The sequence below is a fragment of the Rattus norvegicus genome, chromosome 16 (genome assembly GCF_036323735.1).
Source record: "Rattus norvegicus strain BN/NHsdMcwi chromosome 16, GRCr8, whole genome shotgun sequence".
Taxonomy (NCBI): Eukaryota; Metazoa; Chordata; class Mammalia; order Rodentia; family Muridae; genus Rattus; species Rattus norvegicus.
In genome coordinates, this window is record NC_086034.1 from 11,221,047 (window position 1) to 11,239,777 (window position 18,731).

An 18,731-nucleotide genomic window follows, 5' to 3' on the forward strand; every position below is an offset into this window, starting at 1 on the left:
CAGATAAATGAGAGAAAGAGAAAGGCAGAGACAGAGAGAGAGGCAGAGAGAGTAGTCAGAGACAGAGACAGACAGAGACAGAAATACACAAACAGAGGAAGGTAGGGAAATTCCTGAACCCATCAGGAAGCTCTGAGAACTATGTGCTTGGAGATGCGTACTCACCTCACAAACAGCAGGTCCAATACCTGTAGGGGTGTCACAAAACTTCTATATGTAGTCAGAAAAGCTAGGACAGCCAAGGGTTCCCTTTCCTGCAGAAAAGGCACCAACATGTTCACCTGCTGAACCACAGTCTGCCCTGATCCATGCCTCTCTCTTGGGCTCCATCAGGTTCTGTTCAACAGAAGAATTCTCAACCTGAAAAACTTCAAAGTGGATGGTTCAAACTGGCACAAATATGCATACATCTGATTGGTTCTCCTCATTCCAAGATACCCTGAATTATTTCTATTAAAAACAGCAAGAGAAAACAGAGTGGTTATCTGGTCTGTGTGGTCTTTTTCTTGGCTGGCTTTGGTCAATTTTTCCACCATTTGGGAAAATGTCCACACGCGTTGATGGCAAGAGTGAACCCTGTGCATCCAGACACCATCATGGCTCTGCCTGTTGTCTTTCTTAAGGGTTGAGCCTCCAGTAGTCTGAAGACAGCAAGAGAACATCCTGCCCTCTCTACAGTCTCTAACCAGTGAGCCTGCAGGCCTTGCTCTAACCAGTGGGCTTTCTGGTAACCAAGGTTCTGTATTCTTAGGCCATTTTCAATAGGGTGGTTTCATTAATGTTTCTTTTTAACAGGGCTTTCCGTAAAGGCCCCCGTATCCACACCCATATCCTAGGCGCCCAAATTCACACCGGTATACATCTGTTTCCCATTCCACTGTTCCCAGAGATTCTCAAAATAGGCAGCACCTCAGTTTTGCAAGCTGAGTGTCTACTGTTGAACTGAACCTGCACACTCATAAATTCTGCCCTAATTTTCCCAATCTGCGATAAACATAAACCTAGGCATGTTTCCTTGCATTTATATGACCTAGTATGCATTCTGTGTGGAATGAGATCACATGAATACCTGTGACAGTCAACAGTCCCACAATATCAGTGTGCCTGCATAGGAATTGTCTTTCCCAGCGTTAGTTTCCACCACCAAGATCATTTTACGGGTTAAGCCCAGGGGTTTACAGCTCTTTGAGAACAGCTGACCTAGGAACATCCAATGGCTTACCAGATGGAAGCTGGCCCCCTAGCACTCTTTCAGAGGGGATTCAGCCTCCATTGCTTCTTCTATCAATTCCTGCTTGAGTCCTTGATCTGATTCTCTCCAGTGTTGGACTGTGGTCTGTCACCTGCAAGAAAACAATCTCTTTTCTTAGTAGCATTTAGTCCTGGTCCTTAGCACAGCAACTGAATGAAACTTGAGCAACCATCACCACCCTTTTTCTGTCCCCACCCTGTGGTGTGTGGCAGCCATCACTTCTCTACTCTCTCATCTCCCTCACTCCCTTCTATCCCATCTCTTCCTCTAGATTTTTTCTACTCTTACCAGTGGTTTTGCTCCAAAGTCATTCAATCTTCATTTCCTGGTCAACTCCCTCCTTCAAACTAAGTGTCTGTGTCATGGTTTATCAAGCCAGTGAGTAGAGGGATCCACATCACGTGCATGAGTTCAAACTTCCCTGCTACTCCACAATGGTGGGCAGTGTTATATTAAATTATTAAATTGTTTCCCTGCCAAATGAAGTAGAGTTTTGTTCCTTGCTCCTTTGCTCTTCCTTGGGATGTTTTCTTAGTTTCTTTGGTTCCAGTACCCATAAGTTGTCAGGTTCTTCTGCAAGTGCACATGCATGTGCATGCTAGGCCCTCACAGTACATGAGAGGATGGTATGCACATGAGAACATTCTTACATATACTATGTGCATTTTTGCCTGGCAAGGCATGAAACTACATGGGAGTGCTTACATGCATACATGCTAACTTGCATTTATATTTGTGTTTGTGTGTGCATGTGTCTGGATTTTAGTGTTTGTGTGTGTTTGTGTATGCGTGTGTGTGTATGTGTCTGGGGGTGTATGTGTTGGTAGACATGAAAAGCCTGTATAGTGAAGGTTATACAACAGGAGCATAATGTCCCAAGCATCTAAGACACTGATCATGTTACCAAGAATAAGCCACAAAACTCCCATAGTTTCCTTACAGCAGCACAGGCATGAATCAGGGAGAGGCCCCACTGCACTAAAATTTATACTTATAATTGTGATGGCAAAGCAGTGGAAGACTAAATATTACCACCGACACAGCGAGATTGTGAGTTGAAAACATTGACTGTAAGGCAGAGAGTACAGTAGAGGAGCCAGTGTGGAGCAGCACAATTTGTGGAGCTCCAGGAGGACTGGCTTCTCTTCATTGTCTTGACCTGCATAAAACTTGGTAGATTAACACAAAGGATTGGTAAAGCTTTTCTCAATCCTTAGCTGCTCAAAATCCCCATCTTCCTGCTGTTTTTAAGCCTGAACTAGTTCAAGTAGTCCTGATCAACCCATGCTTTTTTGCTATGATTTTGTCTAATTTTATAAATTTTTTCTTGTATATTATGTTTTTAGATTTCAAAGGTTGTCCCCTCCCCCATATCCCTTCCCCATGACCCAGCTTCTATGAGAATGCTCCCACTCCCACCCACCCACTACACCAAGAACACCCTGTCATTATCCTATGTTGGGGAATGGAGTTTTCATAGGACCAATGTCTTTTCCTCTTATTGAGGTTGGACAATGCCATCCTCTTCTACCTGTGTGGCAGGATTCCTGGGTCCTTCAATGTGTACTGACTGAGTGTTGGTGTGGTCCCTGGGAGCTCTGGTGTGATATCTTTGGTCCACATTGTTGTTGTTCTTATGGGGTTGCAAATCCCTTCTCCTCCTTCAGTCTTTTCTCTAACTTCTCTCTTCTTGTCACCTTATTCAGTACAAAGGTTACATTTATATCAGCAGGACTAGAGCAGAGCCAGTCTGGAGTCACCCATATCTGGCTATTGTGAGCAATCACTTCTCCGAATGAGGAATAGTGATTGGGTTTGGTGGATGCATATGGGATGGATGCCCAGGTGGGGCAGTCACTGGATGATTTCCTTCTGTTCAGTCCAAGCTCCACTCTTTGGTTCTGTATTTCCTCTCCTGAGTATTTTGTTCTCCCTTCTAAAAATAATGAAACATTCACATTACAGTCTTCCTTTTTCTTGAGCTTCATATGATGGTTGAATTTTTTCTTAGGTATTCCAAACTTTGTGGCTAAAATGCTATTTTCAACGAGTGTATACTATGTGTGTTCTTTTGTGAGTGGGTTATGACACTAAGGTTGGTATTTTCTAGTTCTATCCTTTTGGCTAAGATTTCATGTTGTCAATTGTTTCTAATAGTTCAGAAGTACTCCTGTGTGTAAATATATCACCTTTCTTTATCCACTCCTCTGTTTATGGACACCTGGTTCTTTCTAGGTTCTGGTTATTATAAATAAGGTTGATATGAACATAGTGCAGCATGTGTCTTGTTATATGTTGAAGAACTTTTTGGGTGGATGACCAGGAATGATAAGGCTGGATCCTCAGATAGTACTATTTTCAATCTTTTAAAAAGTTCTGGATTAATTTCCAGGATGGATGTACCAGCTTTGGATACACCAACAGTGGAGGAGGATTCCTCTTTTTCCATATCCTTGTCAGCATCTTCTATCACCTGAGTTTTTGATCTTAGCCATTCTGACAGTGATGTGTAAACTGTTATCTCAGGGTATTTTTCTATATCAATTCCATGATGACTAAGAATGTTGTACAGTTCTCTTTTTTTAATTCATTAATTATTTCATTGTTTCCTTCAATTTTCATTCATGAATTCATGCACTCATTCAATTATGTATACACTCCATATTTAATTCTGCTTAGATCCAACCCCGGAAGGCACCACATGGCATCCATCCACCTGGATCCCCTGCTACATCCCAACTGTCTTCCCAAGGATGTGTGCATCCTACCCAGTCCACAGGACTCCTAAACTTCCTGGGACCTCTTCCTGAGTTAGCTCTGTTTTCTATAAATGAACCCAGACTGGGGAGTTCTCTGCTATGCAAGTGTTGGTGGCCTCATCTCAGCTGGTTTGTGTTGCCTGGTTGATGATCCACTGTCTAAGAAATCTCAGGGGTCCAGGTTAATTGAGACCGCTGGTCCTACTACAGGGTTGACTTTCTCCTTAGCTTCCTTCAACATTTCCATGATTCAACCAGAGGGGTCACCACCTTCTATTCTTTAGTGGGTGCACATTTTCTTAGGTGTTTTTAGTATGTTTAGGCTTGGGCCTTGAAGTGTGTCAGATCAGGAAAAGTTTATGCAAAAGCAATAAGTCTGTTTTGAAATTGACCAACCCTAAGGAGGGGAGGGAAACATCATAAAGACCATTAAAGTACCATTCATAGACACAACCCTTTACTTTTTTGTTGAATGTTTATTCTATTCTCCCCCTCTGTTTCTGTGTGAATCTGCCTGTTGTTGTGTGTCTCCCTTTGTGTCTCTCTACATCTTCCTCTGTCTCTCTGTATTTCTGTCTTTCTCTGTCTCTGTATTCCCCCCTCTGTCACTCGCTCCCTCCCTCATTCTGTCCTTCCCTAACTTCTTCCCTCTCTCCCTCCTTGCTTCTCTCCATGTATCCATCCTGCCCTCTCTGACTTCTCTCAGTCTCTTTCTCTCTCCAGTAGCACTATCTGCATCATTTCTAGCAGTTCCTCCTTCCTTCCTTTTCAGAATCGGGCAGGCCTCCCATATATATTTAGCAGCCATGGCTTCTCAATTTTCTTTTTTTTTAAGATTATCTGTTTTATTGGTAGAACTTCAATAAATGTTAGTTAAGTGTACCACTATCCCAGTTTTCTTTGGCCTTCACAATAATCCGAAGTGATCAAACTCATTATCTTTATTTTACAGACAAAAACCAGAATCTTGAAAACTGGCCTAGCTCCTCAATTTTCATTAAGCCACGACACTTCTTTTCCTATTAAGGCTAGAGCATGGAACCCAGTGAGGGGAGAATCTGCCATGCACAGGCAAGAGAGGCAGAGACAGACCCTGCTACCACTGTTAAGACTTTGCATGAAGATGAAACTACACTAGAGTTGCAAGGTGCTGAGGGCCTAGGGCAGTCTAATGTAGGCTTCTAGGTCCCTTCCCATGCAGGCTCTTTGGTGGACCGTTCATTCCCAATACTGTGTGGGCTCAATTTGACTGCATTATTTCTTCTGTTGTCCTTTAACCCCAGCTCCTACAAAAAATCTTGCGACTTTTCTCTACCTAAGATTGGTGTATGTCTCTTTGCATTGGTTTTCATCATTTACTAAGTGAAACTTTTCTGATGACAGTAGAGGGTAGGACCAATCTCTGAGTATATCAGAATATTATTAGCAATCTTTTCAGTGGCATTTTTACAATTCATTAATTTCTATCTGGTGTCTATGTACATCTATGCCTCTGGGTAGTTCAGCCTGTGGTTCTTGGTACTCCAAGAATTGGGATTGGTGGACACACTGTCATGGCATAGGTCTCAAATGTATCAAGGCATTTTTTGGACATTTTCACAATTTCTGTGCCACCTTTACTACAGCACATCTTGTAGGCTGTACAAAATGTAGGGGAAATGTTTTGTGGCTGGGCTTATATCCTAATCTGTCCCTGGTTATAGGAGAAGGCTCAATATCTCAAAATCCTCGAAATCTAAACATGGATTACCCATCTAATCTAATCTTGGTTTCCTAGAACTTTCCATTGCACTCGGTTTCCAGCTTGTCCCAGAGATAACGACACATAATTCTTCATTATCCCAACACTATTTCCCATAGTCGGCCCAAATTCTTCTTCTTTCCATTTCTCAACTTCCTTTAGACCCCTCCCTTAACTGCACACCACAATATTATACATAAGACAGATATCTATTGTGGTCTTCTCCACAGTGAGGTGCATCCATCATCATCTTCGTTCCTCTTATTCCTTAGCTCCTCTGGGTTGTGGACTGTAGCACACCTGCTCTGTACTTTAACAGAGTTTCCACATGTACGTCATTTCATGTTTGTTTTCTTGGTCCTTTCCTTTGCCAGGATGGAGCAAGATGACGAGTTTAACAGCTGGAGCGCACTCCACTGTCTACGTGAAAACTATACATTTATCCTTCCTTTAGTTGAAGAGTTTTAGGTTGTTTCTAGCTATTACCAATTAAGACTGTATGAAAATAATTTAGCAAGTGAACTTGTCTTATGCATATTTCACAAAAACTAAAGTGTCGTCTTCCAAAATTATTGTACAAGTTTCTACTTCCATGAGCATTGGAAAGTGTCCCCTCCCTCTTAGCGTAAACTTTTACTATCTTTATTGTTTAGCTGTTCTGATATAAGGTGGAATCTCAAAATCATTTTATTTGCTCTTCCCTGATGAATGAGGATGTTGAACGTCTCTCATAGTGCATTTCCTTAAGTGAGTGTGTTCTGTTGAGAATTCTGTTACATCTGTCTTGTTGGTCCATGTGCCCCCATCGTCTGGGCACGTCCGCTGGAGAGGCAGCACATGGAGTGTGTGACTGTGCTCATCCCAGTCCTTACACTGAGCAGCAGATTCTCCTGGAGTGGAAAGCGCTGTGTGAGATGTGAGAAATCCAGAGCTCAGATTCCTTGGCTTTCAAGCATCTACTCTTTCCTAGAAATGTGTGTAATTTTTTCTAGAAAAAAAAAACCCATAAACACTAATCATTGTAAAAATCTTTGAATATATCGGTGTCAGGTCGCTAGATATGCATGTACTACTGTGACACAAATATTGTGGGAGTAACCAAGAGATATCTGCCTTGACTTAGGATTCACTCACTGACATGAACAACACACCTGACACTGCGTGGCTGACTAAGAACCTTAGAGTAGATTGCTGAGTAACCTGGGGATAATGTCAATAGGAATACTCTACAAAAGAAAGAGTAAAAACATGATTTCTCATGATCTGTTATATTCATAGAGCAGTGCCCTGCTCAATTAGCATCAGAGCAGCGTCCTTTGGAAGTAGAACTGAAGACATTCTGAGACTCATAAGCAGACATTATGTAGAGTGAGACACCTTGGAACACTCAGTCCTAAATTGGAGAAGTTGCCTAATGCACCCATTCTTTACCCCCAAATATCTCCACCTTGATAACACCTTGCAGTTGAAAATTTAGTTTTTTCTAAGGGAGTCTCTAAGGAAACAAACTCTTTTTAGGTGCAGTCCTCATGTTCATCAGCAAATGGCCAACAGAAAATGAACCCATTTAAATCTATGGAGGAGACTCCACATTTCATAATGTCCTCTCAGGTCTTTTTGTAAATTTTTCTTTATATTTCATTATTATATATGTACTGATATTTTTTCTCTTTAACTCTGATTGTCCTTTGTGCATATATATAATATGGATTCTGTGTTGGTCGTGAGGGATTTTATGCCTCTTCTTTGCCATGGAGAAGGGGTTTCTGACATCCTCACCCTTGCTGAGTTGCTGACTGCAGTTGCTCTGTTTGTGGGAGGGAGGATGACTTTGGTTTGAGGAAATGACCAGCGGTAGAGTGACTATATTTGTGCAATATGGCAGCGACCACATACCTAATCCTACATGACCCCATTAATTGGATGCAGAGGGTAAATAAAATTGGAATATTAAATCATCAACTACTATCATAAATAAACAAATAATAGTTTAATTAATTTATATCAGAATGGAGAATGGTGGGAAAGTCATTGGATGAGTAGTTGTGAGGTGGTGAGGCGTAGATACATTCAAAATGCATTGTGCACTTTTAAAAATGTTTTCTATATTTGAAGAGCAACTTCCTACCCATTCAAAACATTTTCTCATTTCAAAATATCATGGGAAGTCAACTTTCATCTCTCTTCCTCTATAGATCTATTCATTACCTATATTCTTGCCTAATTCTAGAATTGTCTTTGACTTCTTGGCTTAGCCCAATAACTTTGACCCTTGCGTATGCTGTAGCAAGGCACACAGTACAATGAATCCCTTCCCCTAGTGCAGGTCACTTGTGCAGTTAGACTTTCTGATTTTAATTCTTTGGGTGATTTACACATCATGGGAGGAACAAAGTCAATTCAGTTGCCTGTGTAACTTTGAAGACCTGGCCAAGTATCTTTGAAAGAAGTTAAGGCCTTCTATCTCTGCCCTAGTAATGAGCCGTGGTTCTATGATTCCCTATCCTCACGAAACCTTGGAATATCTTGGTGTAAAAATGTAATCATATCTATGTGCCTTGTACAGTTTCCACTGGAGGGAAGTGGTACCTCCCCACAAGTTCCAATAACGTTTAGTGAAAGCCAAAGTTGAACTTTATTACATGTGATTTAGTAGTGATGTGTATTACTTCTTGAGAAAAAAGTCTATTTAAGACATATAAAATTATAACATAAGTATGTCACTTAATTGTTTTAAACACTTAGGCTTTTCTTTCAAATTATATTTGTCCCTTAAGCTTCTTTGAATAACCTTAAAATAATATATCATAGAGAATATTAATAATTTGCAGATATTTTCTCTCATTATTAGATTTTACATTTTACATTATTAGATTATTACATTTTAGAGAATGTAAACAAGTACTAAGATTTATTAAAACCAATACTTAAAATAAACACAACTTTGAACTATCAGAAGGAGCAAAATGGCAATGTTAGGGAAATGTTAGCATTATTGTCTAAGCTGAAGGGTAGGAAGGAGAAGTGAGAAATGTCTTCTGCATGTGACACGACTGGTCCACATATGCACTCACCACAACTCTGGTTAACTGGACAGCACCTGAACAAGATTAACTTATTGAAAATTGGCGCACAGTGGTGAGCCTGGAAAGTAAGGTAACTGAACTGTTGTCTACACGAAACCACTATCCTACGTGGTAGCATCATTTGTAATGGGAGGTACTCTGTGTGCTTCCAAAGAAGAAACATAAACATTAACCAAGCTACAAAAACTATGATTTATAATAGTGTCCAGTCTGAAAGATATGTATGTACTGCTGTGACATAAATATTGTGGGGGTAACTAACAGATATCTGATTTGACTTAAGATGCAAATCCCTGCGATGGAACCCATACTGCTTGGCTGACTAAGACTAAAGATATGGATAGGACAGGTAGGGTAAAGCTGATACTACTTAGTTCTGCTAAAGAAACAGTAATAAAATGATTCCTATTGACCTGAGAGACTCAGATCATTGTCTTGCTCAACCATCATCAGAGAAGCTTCCTCCTGAAGCAGATCACAGATCCCAAGACATTCTGAGACTCATAGCCAGACCTTATGCAGAGGGAGCACCTTGGAATACTTAGTTCTAAATTGGCAAAGCAGCCTTATGCACCCATTCATAACCTAGGATTGATAACCTACAAGTGATAACCACTTGCAAATGAAAGTTTATTTTTCTCGAAGACAGTTTCTAGGTAAACAAACTACTCTTTATTTATTTATTTATTTATTAATTAACTTGAGTACTTCTTATTTACATTTCGAATGTTATTCCCTTTCCCGGTTTCCAGGCAAACATCCCCTTAACCCCTCCCCCTACCCCTCTATATCGGTGTTCCCCTCCCCATTCTCCGCCATTACCGCCCTCCCCCCAACAATTATGTTCACTCGAGGTTCAGTCTTGGCAGGACCAAGGGCTTCCCCTTCCACTGGTGCTCTTACTGGACCATTCATTGCTACCTATGAGGTTGGAGCCCAGGGTCAGTCCATGTATAGTCTTTGGGTAGTGGCTTAGTCCCTGGAAGCTCTGGTTGGTTGACATTGCTTTTCATATGGGGTCTCAAGACCCTTAAAGGTCTTCCACTCCTTTCTATGATTCCTTCAACGGGGGTCCCATTCTCAGTTCAGTGGTTTGCTGCTGGCATTCGCCTCTGTATTTGCTGTATTCTGGCTGTGTCTCTCAGGAGCGATCTACATCCGGCTCCTGTCGCCCTGCACTTCTTTGCTTCATCCATCTTGTCTAATTGGGTGGCTGTATATGTATGGGCCACATGTGGGGCAGGCTCTGAATGGGTGTTCCTTCTGCCTCTGAACAAACTACTCTTTAGTGCAGTCCTCATGTTCAGATCAGAAGGCCAATAGAAAATGAACCCATTTACATGTATGGAGGCTTCTGGTCTTATAATGTCCTATCAGGACTTTTTTTGTATACTTTTTGAATTTCATTATTTTTATATAAAATTTTTTTCTTTTTACTCTATAAGTCCATGGTGTATACTTTTTGGATTACAGGTTAATTAATGTTTTTATGGGAATCCCGTGCATCTTTGTTTTTTATGCCTTTTCTTAGCTGCAGAGGAGGAGTTTCTGACGTCCTCTCCCTAGCTGAAATGCTGACTGCAGTTGCTGACTTCTGGGGAGGGAGAGAAATATTTTGGTTTGAGATTGTGACCAGTGGTAGACTGGCTGCCCTTTTGCACCCAGTCACTAGCCATATACCTATTCCTACAGGATCCATACTTATTGGATGCAAGGTGTAAAGAAAATAGTGATAATTATAATCAATTATTAAAATGAACAAACAAAAAAAATAAATACCAGGAGGGAGAGTGTTTGGGACATCAGGGATGAATAGATGGGATGTCATGAGGGGTGGATACAATCAAAACACATTGTATACTTGTAGAAAATGTTTTCTTCAATTGAAGAGCACATTCCTACCCATTAAAAACTCTTTTCCCAAGTCCCTGGAGTCAAAATTTGAACTTTCTGTCTGCACAGATCTATCCATTAAGTCTAATTCTAGACTCTTGTTTAGCTTCTTGGCTACCACAGTAACATTGCAACTTGCAAGTTATAGTTTGAATTCGCCTTCAATTAATCTGTTCTTTTATTATTGAAGAAATGAGAAAGTATTTCTGAAGTAGGTAACGCATTCTACATGTGCCGCAGAAATATTCCACAGTTGTATGACATCACACACTTGCTAAACTTGAAATTTATATGTATAAAAGTATACACAATTCAATGTGAACTGAATTGTTACCACGGGGCTGAAGTGGTCCCACTCCTCAGACTTAGTTTGAAGTTTACTGAAAGGTAATGGTGAGTGTTATTACATGTGCTTTATTAGTCATGTGGATACATCCTTTAAAAATGACTAAGATTTTACCAATCATAATTTAAGCATGACATTTAATAATTTTAAATGCTTATGTTTAACTTTTTTAAATTATTTTTGTACCATAGACAACTTTGAGCAAAGTGAAAACAAACAATAACAATTTATTAAACCAATATTTAAACACAAAATGGAAAAGATCAGAAAGAATAAAAAGGTGATATCTCAGGGGAGGAAGAAGGCTGGGTGTGGGGCTGGAATTGCTGCTGGACTGAAGTGAGGGGCTGAGCACCCTGGGCAGGAGCAGTAGCACAGATACAGGGCAGGCACACACAAGGTGTTACAGGGCCATTCTCTGAATAGGTAGGCCCACTGCAGCAAGTAGGAAGTTAGTGAAACATACATTGTATCTACAGACATACTGAGACACAAGTTCAACAGCTGCTATCATGTGTGCTGTCTGTGCTGCTGCTGCCACATCTGGTTGCAACTAATCATGCTTCAGAGAAAGTTCTGGAGGTTTTGTGCCCTCCAGCTGTGATGCACAAGTTGGTTCTGGCTCCAGAGTGGCTCTTGTCCTGCTGTTTTACACCCATGCAATCTGTGGATCTGAGGATGTGTGTCTCCTCAGATCTGAGCCTTGCTCATCCTTGGATGGGAATCCTTGGCCTGATTGTCCTGCAAGAGAGTCATGAACCTATTGACCTGGACACTAAGATCTAAGTGTGCCATACACACATCAAAATAGGCCTTTATATATTTCAGTATGAACAGTTCCGAGGGTTCACAATAGTCCTCAGTGTTCTTGTCCATCCATGTTTCCAGGAAGCTACAGAGGGCGTTATTTATTTGTTCATCCTCTTCACAATAAGGGCTGAAGTTAGCATACCTAGAGAAGACCAGAGAGAATGTCACCTGTAAAGTCCCAGGACCCTCACATAAAATGGGCAGTTCCGGCTGCTCTCAGAATTATGAATTCACCTGTACACAGTCCGTGCTTTCATTGTAACTGTGCAAAGGTTGAACATGTGCATCTCTACTTGGATATCTCTGTGGTCACATGGTCCCATGTATTATGCTTCAAAGATCTCCATGTTTGATACATCTTTATTGGATATTCTGATATTTCCTAAACCTCCATTACAAATGAAAGAAGTGCATTCACCAAGGCCTCAGAAATATCAATTGAAGTATAAAGTGCTTTTTCAAGGTAGAGGTGACAGCGACATCCATTTTAGAGCATTGGCATTGGACAGCTGTATCACTTGGACCAAGCATGGGAGAAAAAAATTCTTAATGCATGTTACTGTTTCCTGACAATGATGTACAGAATAAATACTTAGACATACACACACACACACACACACACACACACACACACACACACACACACACACACTCACAAAGAGTGGAAGAGAAAGAGAGAGAGAGAACGACAGAGATAGACAGAGAGACAGAGACAGAACAGAGAGGGAGATAGAGAGACAGAGACAGAGAGACAGAGAGACAGAAAGACAGAGAGAGACAGCGAGAGATAGAGACAGAGAGAGACAGAGAGACAGAGAGATAGAGAGAAAGAGAAAGAGATAGAGATAGAGATAGAGACAGAGAGAGACAGAGAGACAGACAGAGTGACAGAGAGAGATAGAGACAGACAGACAGTGACAGGCAGAGAGAGATATAGAGACAGAGAGAGATAGAGAGAGACAGAGAGAGAGAGAGAGAGAGAGAGAGAGAGAGAGAGAAGGACAGACACAGAGACAGAAGGAGAGACATGAAGAGAAACAGGGAGAGTGACACACACACACACACACACACAGAGAGAGAGAGAGAGAGAGAGAGAGAGAGAGAGAGAGACAGGGAGAGACAGGGAGAGACAGGGAGAGACAGGGAGAGACAGGGAGAGACAGAGACAGAAACAGAAAGACCCAGGATCAACAGAATGATGTGAAAACTATGGGCTTTGCAATTGGCACTCACCTCAGGAACAGCTGGTCCAGTACCAGTAGGGGGGTGTCAAATCTTTGGTATATGATCGAAAAGGCAGGGACATAGAAGGTGTCCCCTTCCTGCAGAGAAGGCCCCAGCTTGTTCCCTAGCTTAACCACAGCCTCTGTACTAATGCTGGAGTCTCTATAGGACTCGCTCAGGTCCTGTGCTGCAGAATCATTCTCACTCTGAGGAAAGATCAAGGCAAAAGTTTCAAAGGGTCACTGGTCTACAGCATTCTGACTGGATCTACTTATTACAAATTTTCCTGAATTATTATCTGCTAAAAATGGAGAAAAACACCAGTAGTTACCTTGTCTGTGTGCTCATGGCTTTGACTGGTCTTGGTCGATGATCTTACCTTTCGGGAAAATGGCCACAGGCGTCGAAGACAAGAGCGAACCCTGTGCCTCCAGACACCACCGTGGCCTTCCCTGTTGTCTTTCTTGAGGCCTGAGCCTCGAGTAGTCCGAAGACAGCAAGAGAACATCCTTCCCTCTCAACTGTCTCTGGCAAGTGAGCCTGCAGGCCTTGCTCCAACCAGTGTGTTGCCTGGTTACCAAGGTTCTGTATTGTTAGGTCATTTTGAAGAGGGTGGTTCCATCACTGTCCCTTCTTCAACAGAACATTCCTTAAAGGCTCCCATGCCCCCTGCCATTTCCTAGGTACACAAATCAACATAGGTAGATATCAGTTTTGGAAGCTGAGTCTCTCCTTTTGAGCTACATCTGTAACCATACTCATAAATTCAGCCCTAATTATCCCAATTTACCATAAACAAACCCTAGGCTGGTCTCCTTGCATTTACATGACCTTGTATGTGTTCTGTGTGGAATGAGATCACATGCACGCCTGTGACCGCAGCAGCTCCACAATGTCAGTGTGCCTGCCTAGGAATTGTCTTTCACAGAGTCGGTTTCTACCATGATGATCATTTTAGGGCTTAAGCCAGTAGCTTTACAGCCCTTTGTGATCCTCTGACCTAGGATCATCCAACCACTTACAAGATGGACGCTGGCCCCCTAGCACTCTTTCAGAGTGGATTCATCCTCCATTGCTTCTTCTTTTAATTCCTGCTTGTGTCCTTGATCTGATTCCCTTCAATGGTCGGCTGTGTCCTGTCATCTGCAAGAAAACTTTCTCTTTCCTTAGTATCATTTAGTGCTGGTGCTTGTCAAAGTAACTGAATGAAACCTGAACAGAACACACCACACTTTCTCTGTGCCCATCATGTGTCATGTGGCAGCCATCACTTCTCTAGTTCCTAATCATTCTTCCTCCTCTATCCCATCTCTTCCGTTATACTCTGTTTCCTTTTTCTGCTCCTCTCAGTAACATTTGCTCCGAAGTCATTCACTCTTTATCCCCTGGTCATCTCCCTCCTTCCAACACAGTGTCTGGGTCACAGTTTAACAAGCCAGTGATGTGAGGGGTAAACACCAAGTCCATGAGATCAGAATTCCCTGCTACTCCACAGTGGTGGGCGGTGTTACAGTTAATTACTATGTTGTCTCCCTTGCCAAATGGAGTAGAGTTGAGTTCATTGCTCCTGTACTCTTCCCTCTGACGTTATTTAGATTCTTTTGTTTAAATTCCCAAAAATTGTTCAGGATCTCCTGGATGTTCATATTCATGTGCATGGTTATGCCTCAAGGTACATGTGTGGAGGGCATTGCATGATAGCTTTGTTATATGTGTTAGGTTTATCTGTGCATGTTCATCTGAGAAAGTACATGGGAGTGCTTACATGCATACATTCAAGCAAACATTTGCATCTATGGATGTGTGTCCATGTGTTTTTTCCTTTTTGGGGGGAGTGTGTGTGTGTGTGTGTGTGTGTGTGTGTGTGTGTGTGTGTTGTGTATGTGAGTTTTGGTAGAATGTAACATTCTTTATGGGTTAAGGAAAAAGTTAGAATTCCTTAAAATGACTTGGTACAGAAATAACCCTGGGAACTAACTCTCTCTTCAAAGGAACCTAGGTCCACATCATGGTCTTGATCTGTGTCCTCTGGTGAGACAAAATAAAACACAATAGAGGAACTCTAAGACTCTTCATGGCTCTGTTCCTAGAAGCAGACGAGCTGTGGAATCTATTGGTAATGGGAGCAGGGACATCTAAGTTCAGAGGATTCGTCTGTGAAGATACCACTTCCACTTGATAAGTTGAAAATTATCAAGAGATGAAAAGCCTGTATAGAGAAGGATTATGTGACATGAGAATTATGTTCCAAGCGTCTAGGAGTCTGATCATGTCATGAAAGTTAGCCACACAACTCCCTTCGCTGCCATAGTATTGATATGAATCATGTAGATGCACCACCACACTAGAATTAATAATAGAACTGTGATAGAAAAGCTGAGGAAGAGTAGTTATTACCACTGATCCAGTGAGATTAGGAATTAAAACATTGACTGTAAGTCAGAGAGTATTGTAGAGCAGTGTAGAGTCAGCAAAATTGTGGACTTCCAAGATGGCTGACTTCTTCTTCATTGTATTTTCCTGCGTAACACTTGGTAGTTTAACATCAATGACTGGTAGAGCTTTTCTCTGTCAGTAGCTGCTCAACATCCCCTTCTTCCTGCTGATTTTGAGTGTGAACTACTTCAATTCCTGATCAACACTTGATTTTTGGCTATTTTTTTAAATCGTGTTTTTCATGGATATTTTTGTTTTTGATTTCAAATGTTATCTGCTTTACCCCCTTACCCATATCCTCTTCCCAACCCCCTCTTCTCTGAGGATGCTCCCACTCCCACCCACCCACTCCACCCTCAACACCCTGGCATTATCCTACTTTGGGGAACAGAGTCTTCACAGGACCAAGGGCTTTTAGTCTTTATGATTCTGGACAATGGCATCCTCTGCTACATGTGTGGCTGCAGTCCTGGGACCCTCCAGGTGTACTGATTGGTTGGTGGTTTGGTCCCTGGGAGGTCTGGTGGGATGGGTTTGCTTGATAGTATTGTTCTTCTTACAGGGTTACAAATCCTTCTGCTCCTTCAGTCTTTTTTCTTACTCCTCCATTGCGTTCCCCTTGTTCAGTCCAATTGTTAGTTGCAACCATCCTCATGTGTGTCAGTTGGGTTCCAGCAGAGCCTCTTAGGAGTCAGCCATACCTGGCTCCTTCAGCTAGCACTTCTTGGAATCAGCAATAGTGCCTGAGTTTGTAGGCTGCACATGAGATATGTCCCCAGGCGAGGGACCTGGTCTCTGGAAGACCTTCTCTTCAGTCCATCTTCACTCTTTGTTTCTGTATTTCCTGCCCTGAGTATTATGTTCTCCCTTTTAAGAAGGAATGAAGCATTCACATGTTCGTCTTCCTTCTTCTTGAGCTTGTTATGATCTGTTAATTTTTTCTTAGTTATTCCAAGCTGTTGGCCTACTATCCACTTTGCAGCTAGTGTAGTCCATGTGCCATGTGTGTTCCTTTGTGACTGGGTTACTTCTCTTAGGTTGGTATTCTCAAGTTCCATCCATTTGCCTAATAATTTCATGTAATCATTGTTTTTAATAGCTGTGTAGTACTCCTGTATGTACTGCATCACATTTTATGCTCTGTTCAGTAGGTTTTCCCTGTGTTTATGTGTTGAAGGCATTTTCCCACCTTCCTTCTATTAGTTTCAGTGTGTCTCATTTTATGTGGAAATCTTTGATCCACTTGACTAGAGTTCTGTACAAGGAGATAAGAATGGGTCAATTTGCATTCTTTACCTTGCAGACCTCCACTTGAACCAGCGCCATATGTTGAAAATGCTGTCTTTCTTCAATTGCATAATTTTAGGTCCTTTGTGTAAGATCAAGTGACCAATGGTGTATGCGTCCATTTCTAGGTCTTCAGTTCTATTCTATTGATCAACCTGCCTGTCTCTGTACCAGTATTATGAAGTTTTTTTCAAGACCTTTTTTTTAATACACCTTTAGGTCAGGAAGGGTGAATTCCCCAGAATTCTTTTATTGTTTAGAATACTTGTTGAAATCCTAAGTTCTTTTTTCCTTCCCAAATAATTTTGCAAATTGCTCGTTCTAATTCAATGAAAATTTGATTTGAAATTTTAATGGGTATTCTACTGAATCTGTAGATGGCTTTGGGCAAGATGGACTTTTGTATATTAATCCTGCCAATCTATCAGCCTGGGAGATCTCTCCATCTTCTGGAATCTTCTTTGATTTATTTCTTCAAAGACTTGAAGTACTTGTCATAAAGATCTTTCACTTGTTTGATTAGAGTCACACCAAAGTATTTTATAGATATTTGCGGCTATCATGAACAGTGTCATTTCCCTATTTTTTTCTCATCCTGTTTATCCTTGAGCAGATAAGGGCTACTCATTTGTTTGCATTAGTTTTATATCCAACTACTTTACTGAAGTTGTTTATCAACTGTGGGAATACTCTGTTGAAATTTTTGTGATCTCTTAAGTATACTATCATATGGTCTGCAAATAATTGTGTTTTGACATTTCCTTTCCAGTTTGTATCCCTCTGAACTCCATTTATCTAATTGCTCTGGCTAGGTCTTCAAGGATTACATGTAATAGGTGGGGAGAGAGTGGGCATCCTTGTCTAGTTCCTGATTTCAGTGGGGTTATTTCAAGTTTGTCTCAATTTAGTGTGATGTGGGCTGCTGGTTTGCTATATATTGCTTTTACTATGTGAGGTATGGCCCTTGAATTCTGGCTGATCAGCACATGTTATGCCACACCTATAAGCCAGTGAGCCATATAGACTTTTGGGAAATTGACCATCTCAAAAGAGGGAAGGGAACGTTCTTAAAGACCCTTAAAATAACATTCATAGAAACAACCCCTTACTTTTGTGTTCTTGAATGCATCTTTCGTTCCCCTTCTCCACTTCTCTGTGAATCTGCCAGTTGCTGTGTCTCTTGGTGAGTCTTTTTGTCTCTGTTCTTCTTGCTCTGTCTCCTCTCTGTGTCTCTGACTCTGTCTCTCCCTCTCTCTCTCCATTCTTCCCTCCCTCCCTCTATTCCTCCCTACCTACTTCCCTTCTGGCCTCCTTTCTTTCCTCCTTCCTTTCCCCTCTCTCTTTTATGACTCTCTTTTCTTTCCACCAGCACTGTCCACATCATGTCTAGCAGTTCCTCCTTCATTCATCTTCAGAATAGGGCAGGCCTCTCATGTATATTTACCAACCCTGGCTCTTTAGTTTGCATTAAGATTGGGCACTTCCACTTGTATTCAGGCTAGAGCTTGAAACCCAGTAAGGGGAGAGGCTCCCATGCACAGGCAACAGAGTCAGAGACAGCCCCTGCTCCCAGTATTAAGACTTTACAAATAGATGTACCTACAGAAGTGTTACAAGGTGCTGAGGGCCTAATTCAGTCAAATGTTGCCTAAGAGGTCCCCATGCAGGCTCTGGTGGACTGTTCATTCTCTGTATCATATAGGCTCAGCTTGACTGGATATTTTATTTTCATCTTCTGATATCCTTTAACACCAGAGCCTATGAAATTTTGTACCAACTTTTTTACAATGTTTTCCAAGCTCTACTCAATGTCTGGTTGTTTTTCCTTCTTTTTCTTTCCATAATATTCTAAGTGAAGCTTTTCTGATAACACTTGGTTTTGGACCAATCTCTGTGT

General features: G+C 41.4%; 1 protein-coding gene across 3 annotated transcripts; it reads right to left on the reverse strand.

Moving 5' to 3' along the window:
* Window positions 1–11,197: 11,197 nt before the first annotated feature.
* Window positions 11,198–17,153, reverse strand: Cdrt15l2 (CMT1A duplicated region transcript 15 like 2). Of its 3 annotated transcripts, NR_172208.1 has the most exons (4): window positions 13,443–17,153; window positions 13,121–13,317; window positions 12,122–12,404; window positions 11,198–12,029 (listed from the first exon to the last, which is right to left on the reverse strand). NR_172208.1 is itself a non-coding variant. In NM_001394798.1 (3 exons), exons 1-3 carry the CDS (start codon window positions 13,617–13,619, stop codon window positions 11,768–11,770), a joined length of 636 nt encoding a protein of 211 aa, NP_001381727.1. In that variant the 5' UTR covers window positions 13,620–17,153; the 3' UTR covers window positions 11,198–11,767. The 3 variants fall into 3 exon arrangements, 2 of the variants coding, with proteins under 2 accessions (NP_001381727.1, XP_063131701.1); NM_001394798.1 differs by lacking the exon at window positions 12,122–12,404; XM_063275631.1 differs by lacking the exon at window positions 12,122–12,404 and having other exon boundaries at window positions 11,286–12,029; window positions 13,491–13,716.
* Between the last annotated feature and the right edge of the window lie 1,578 nt (window positions 17,154–18,731).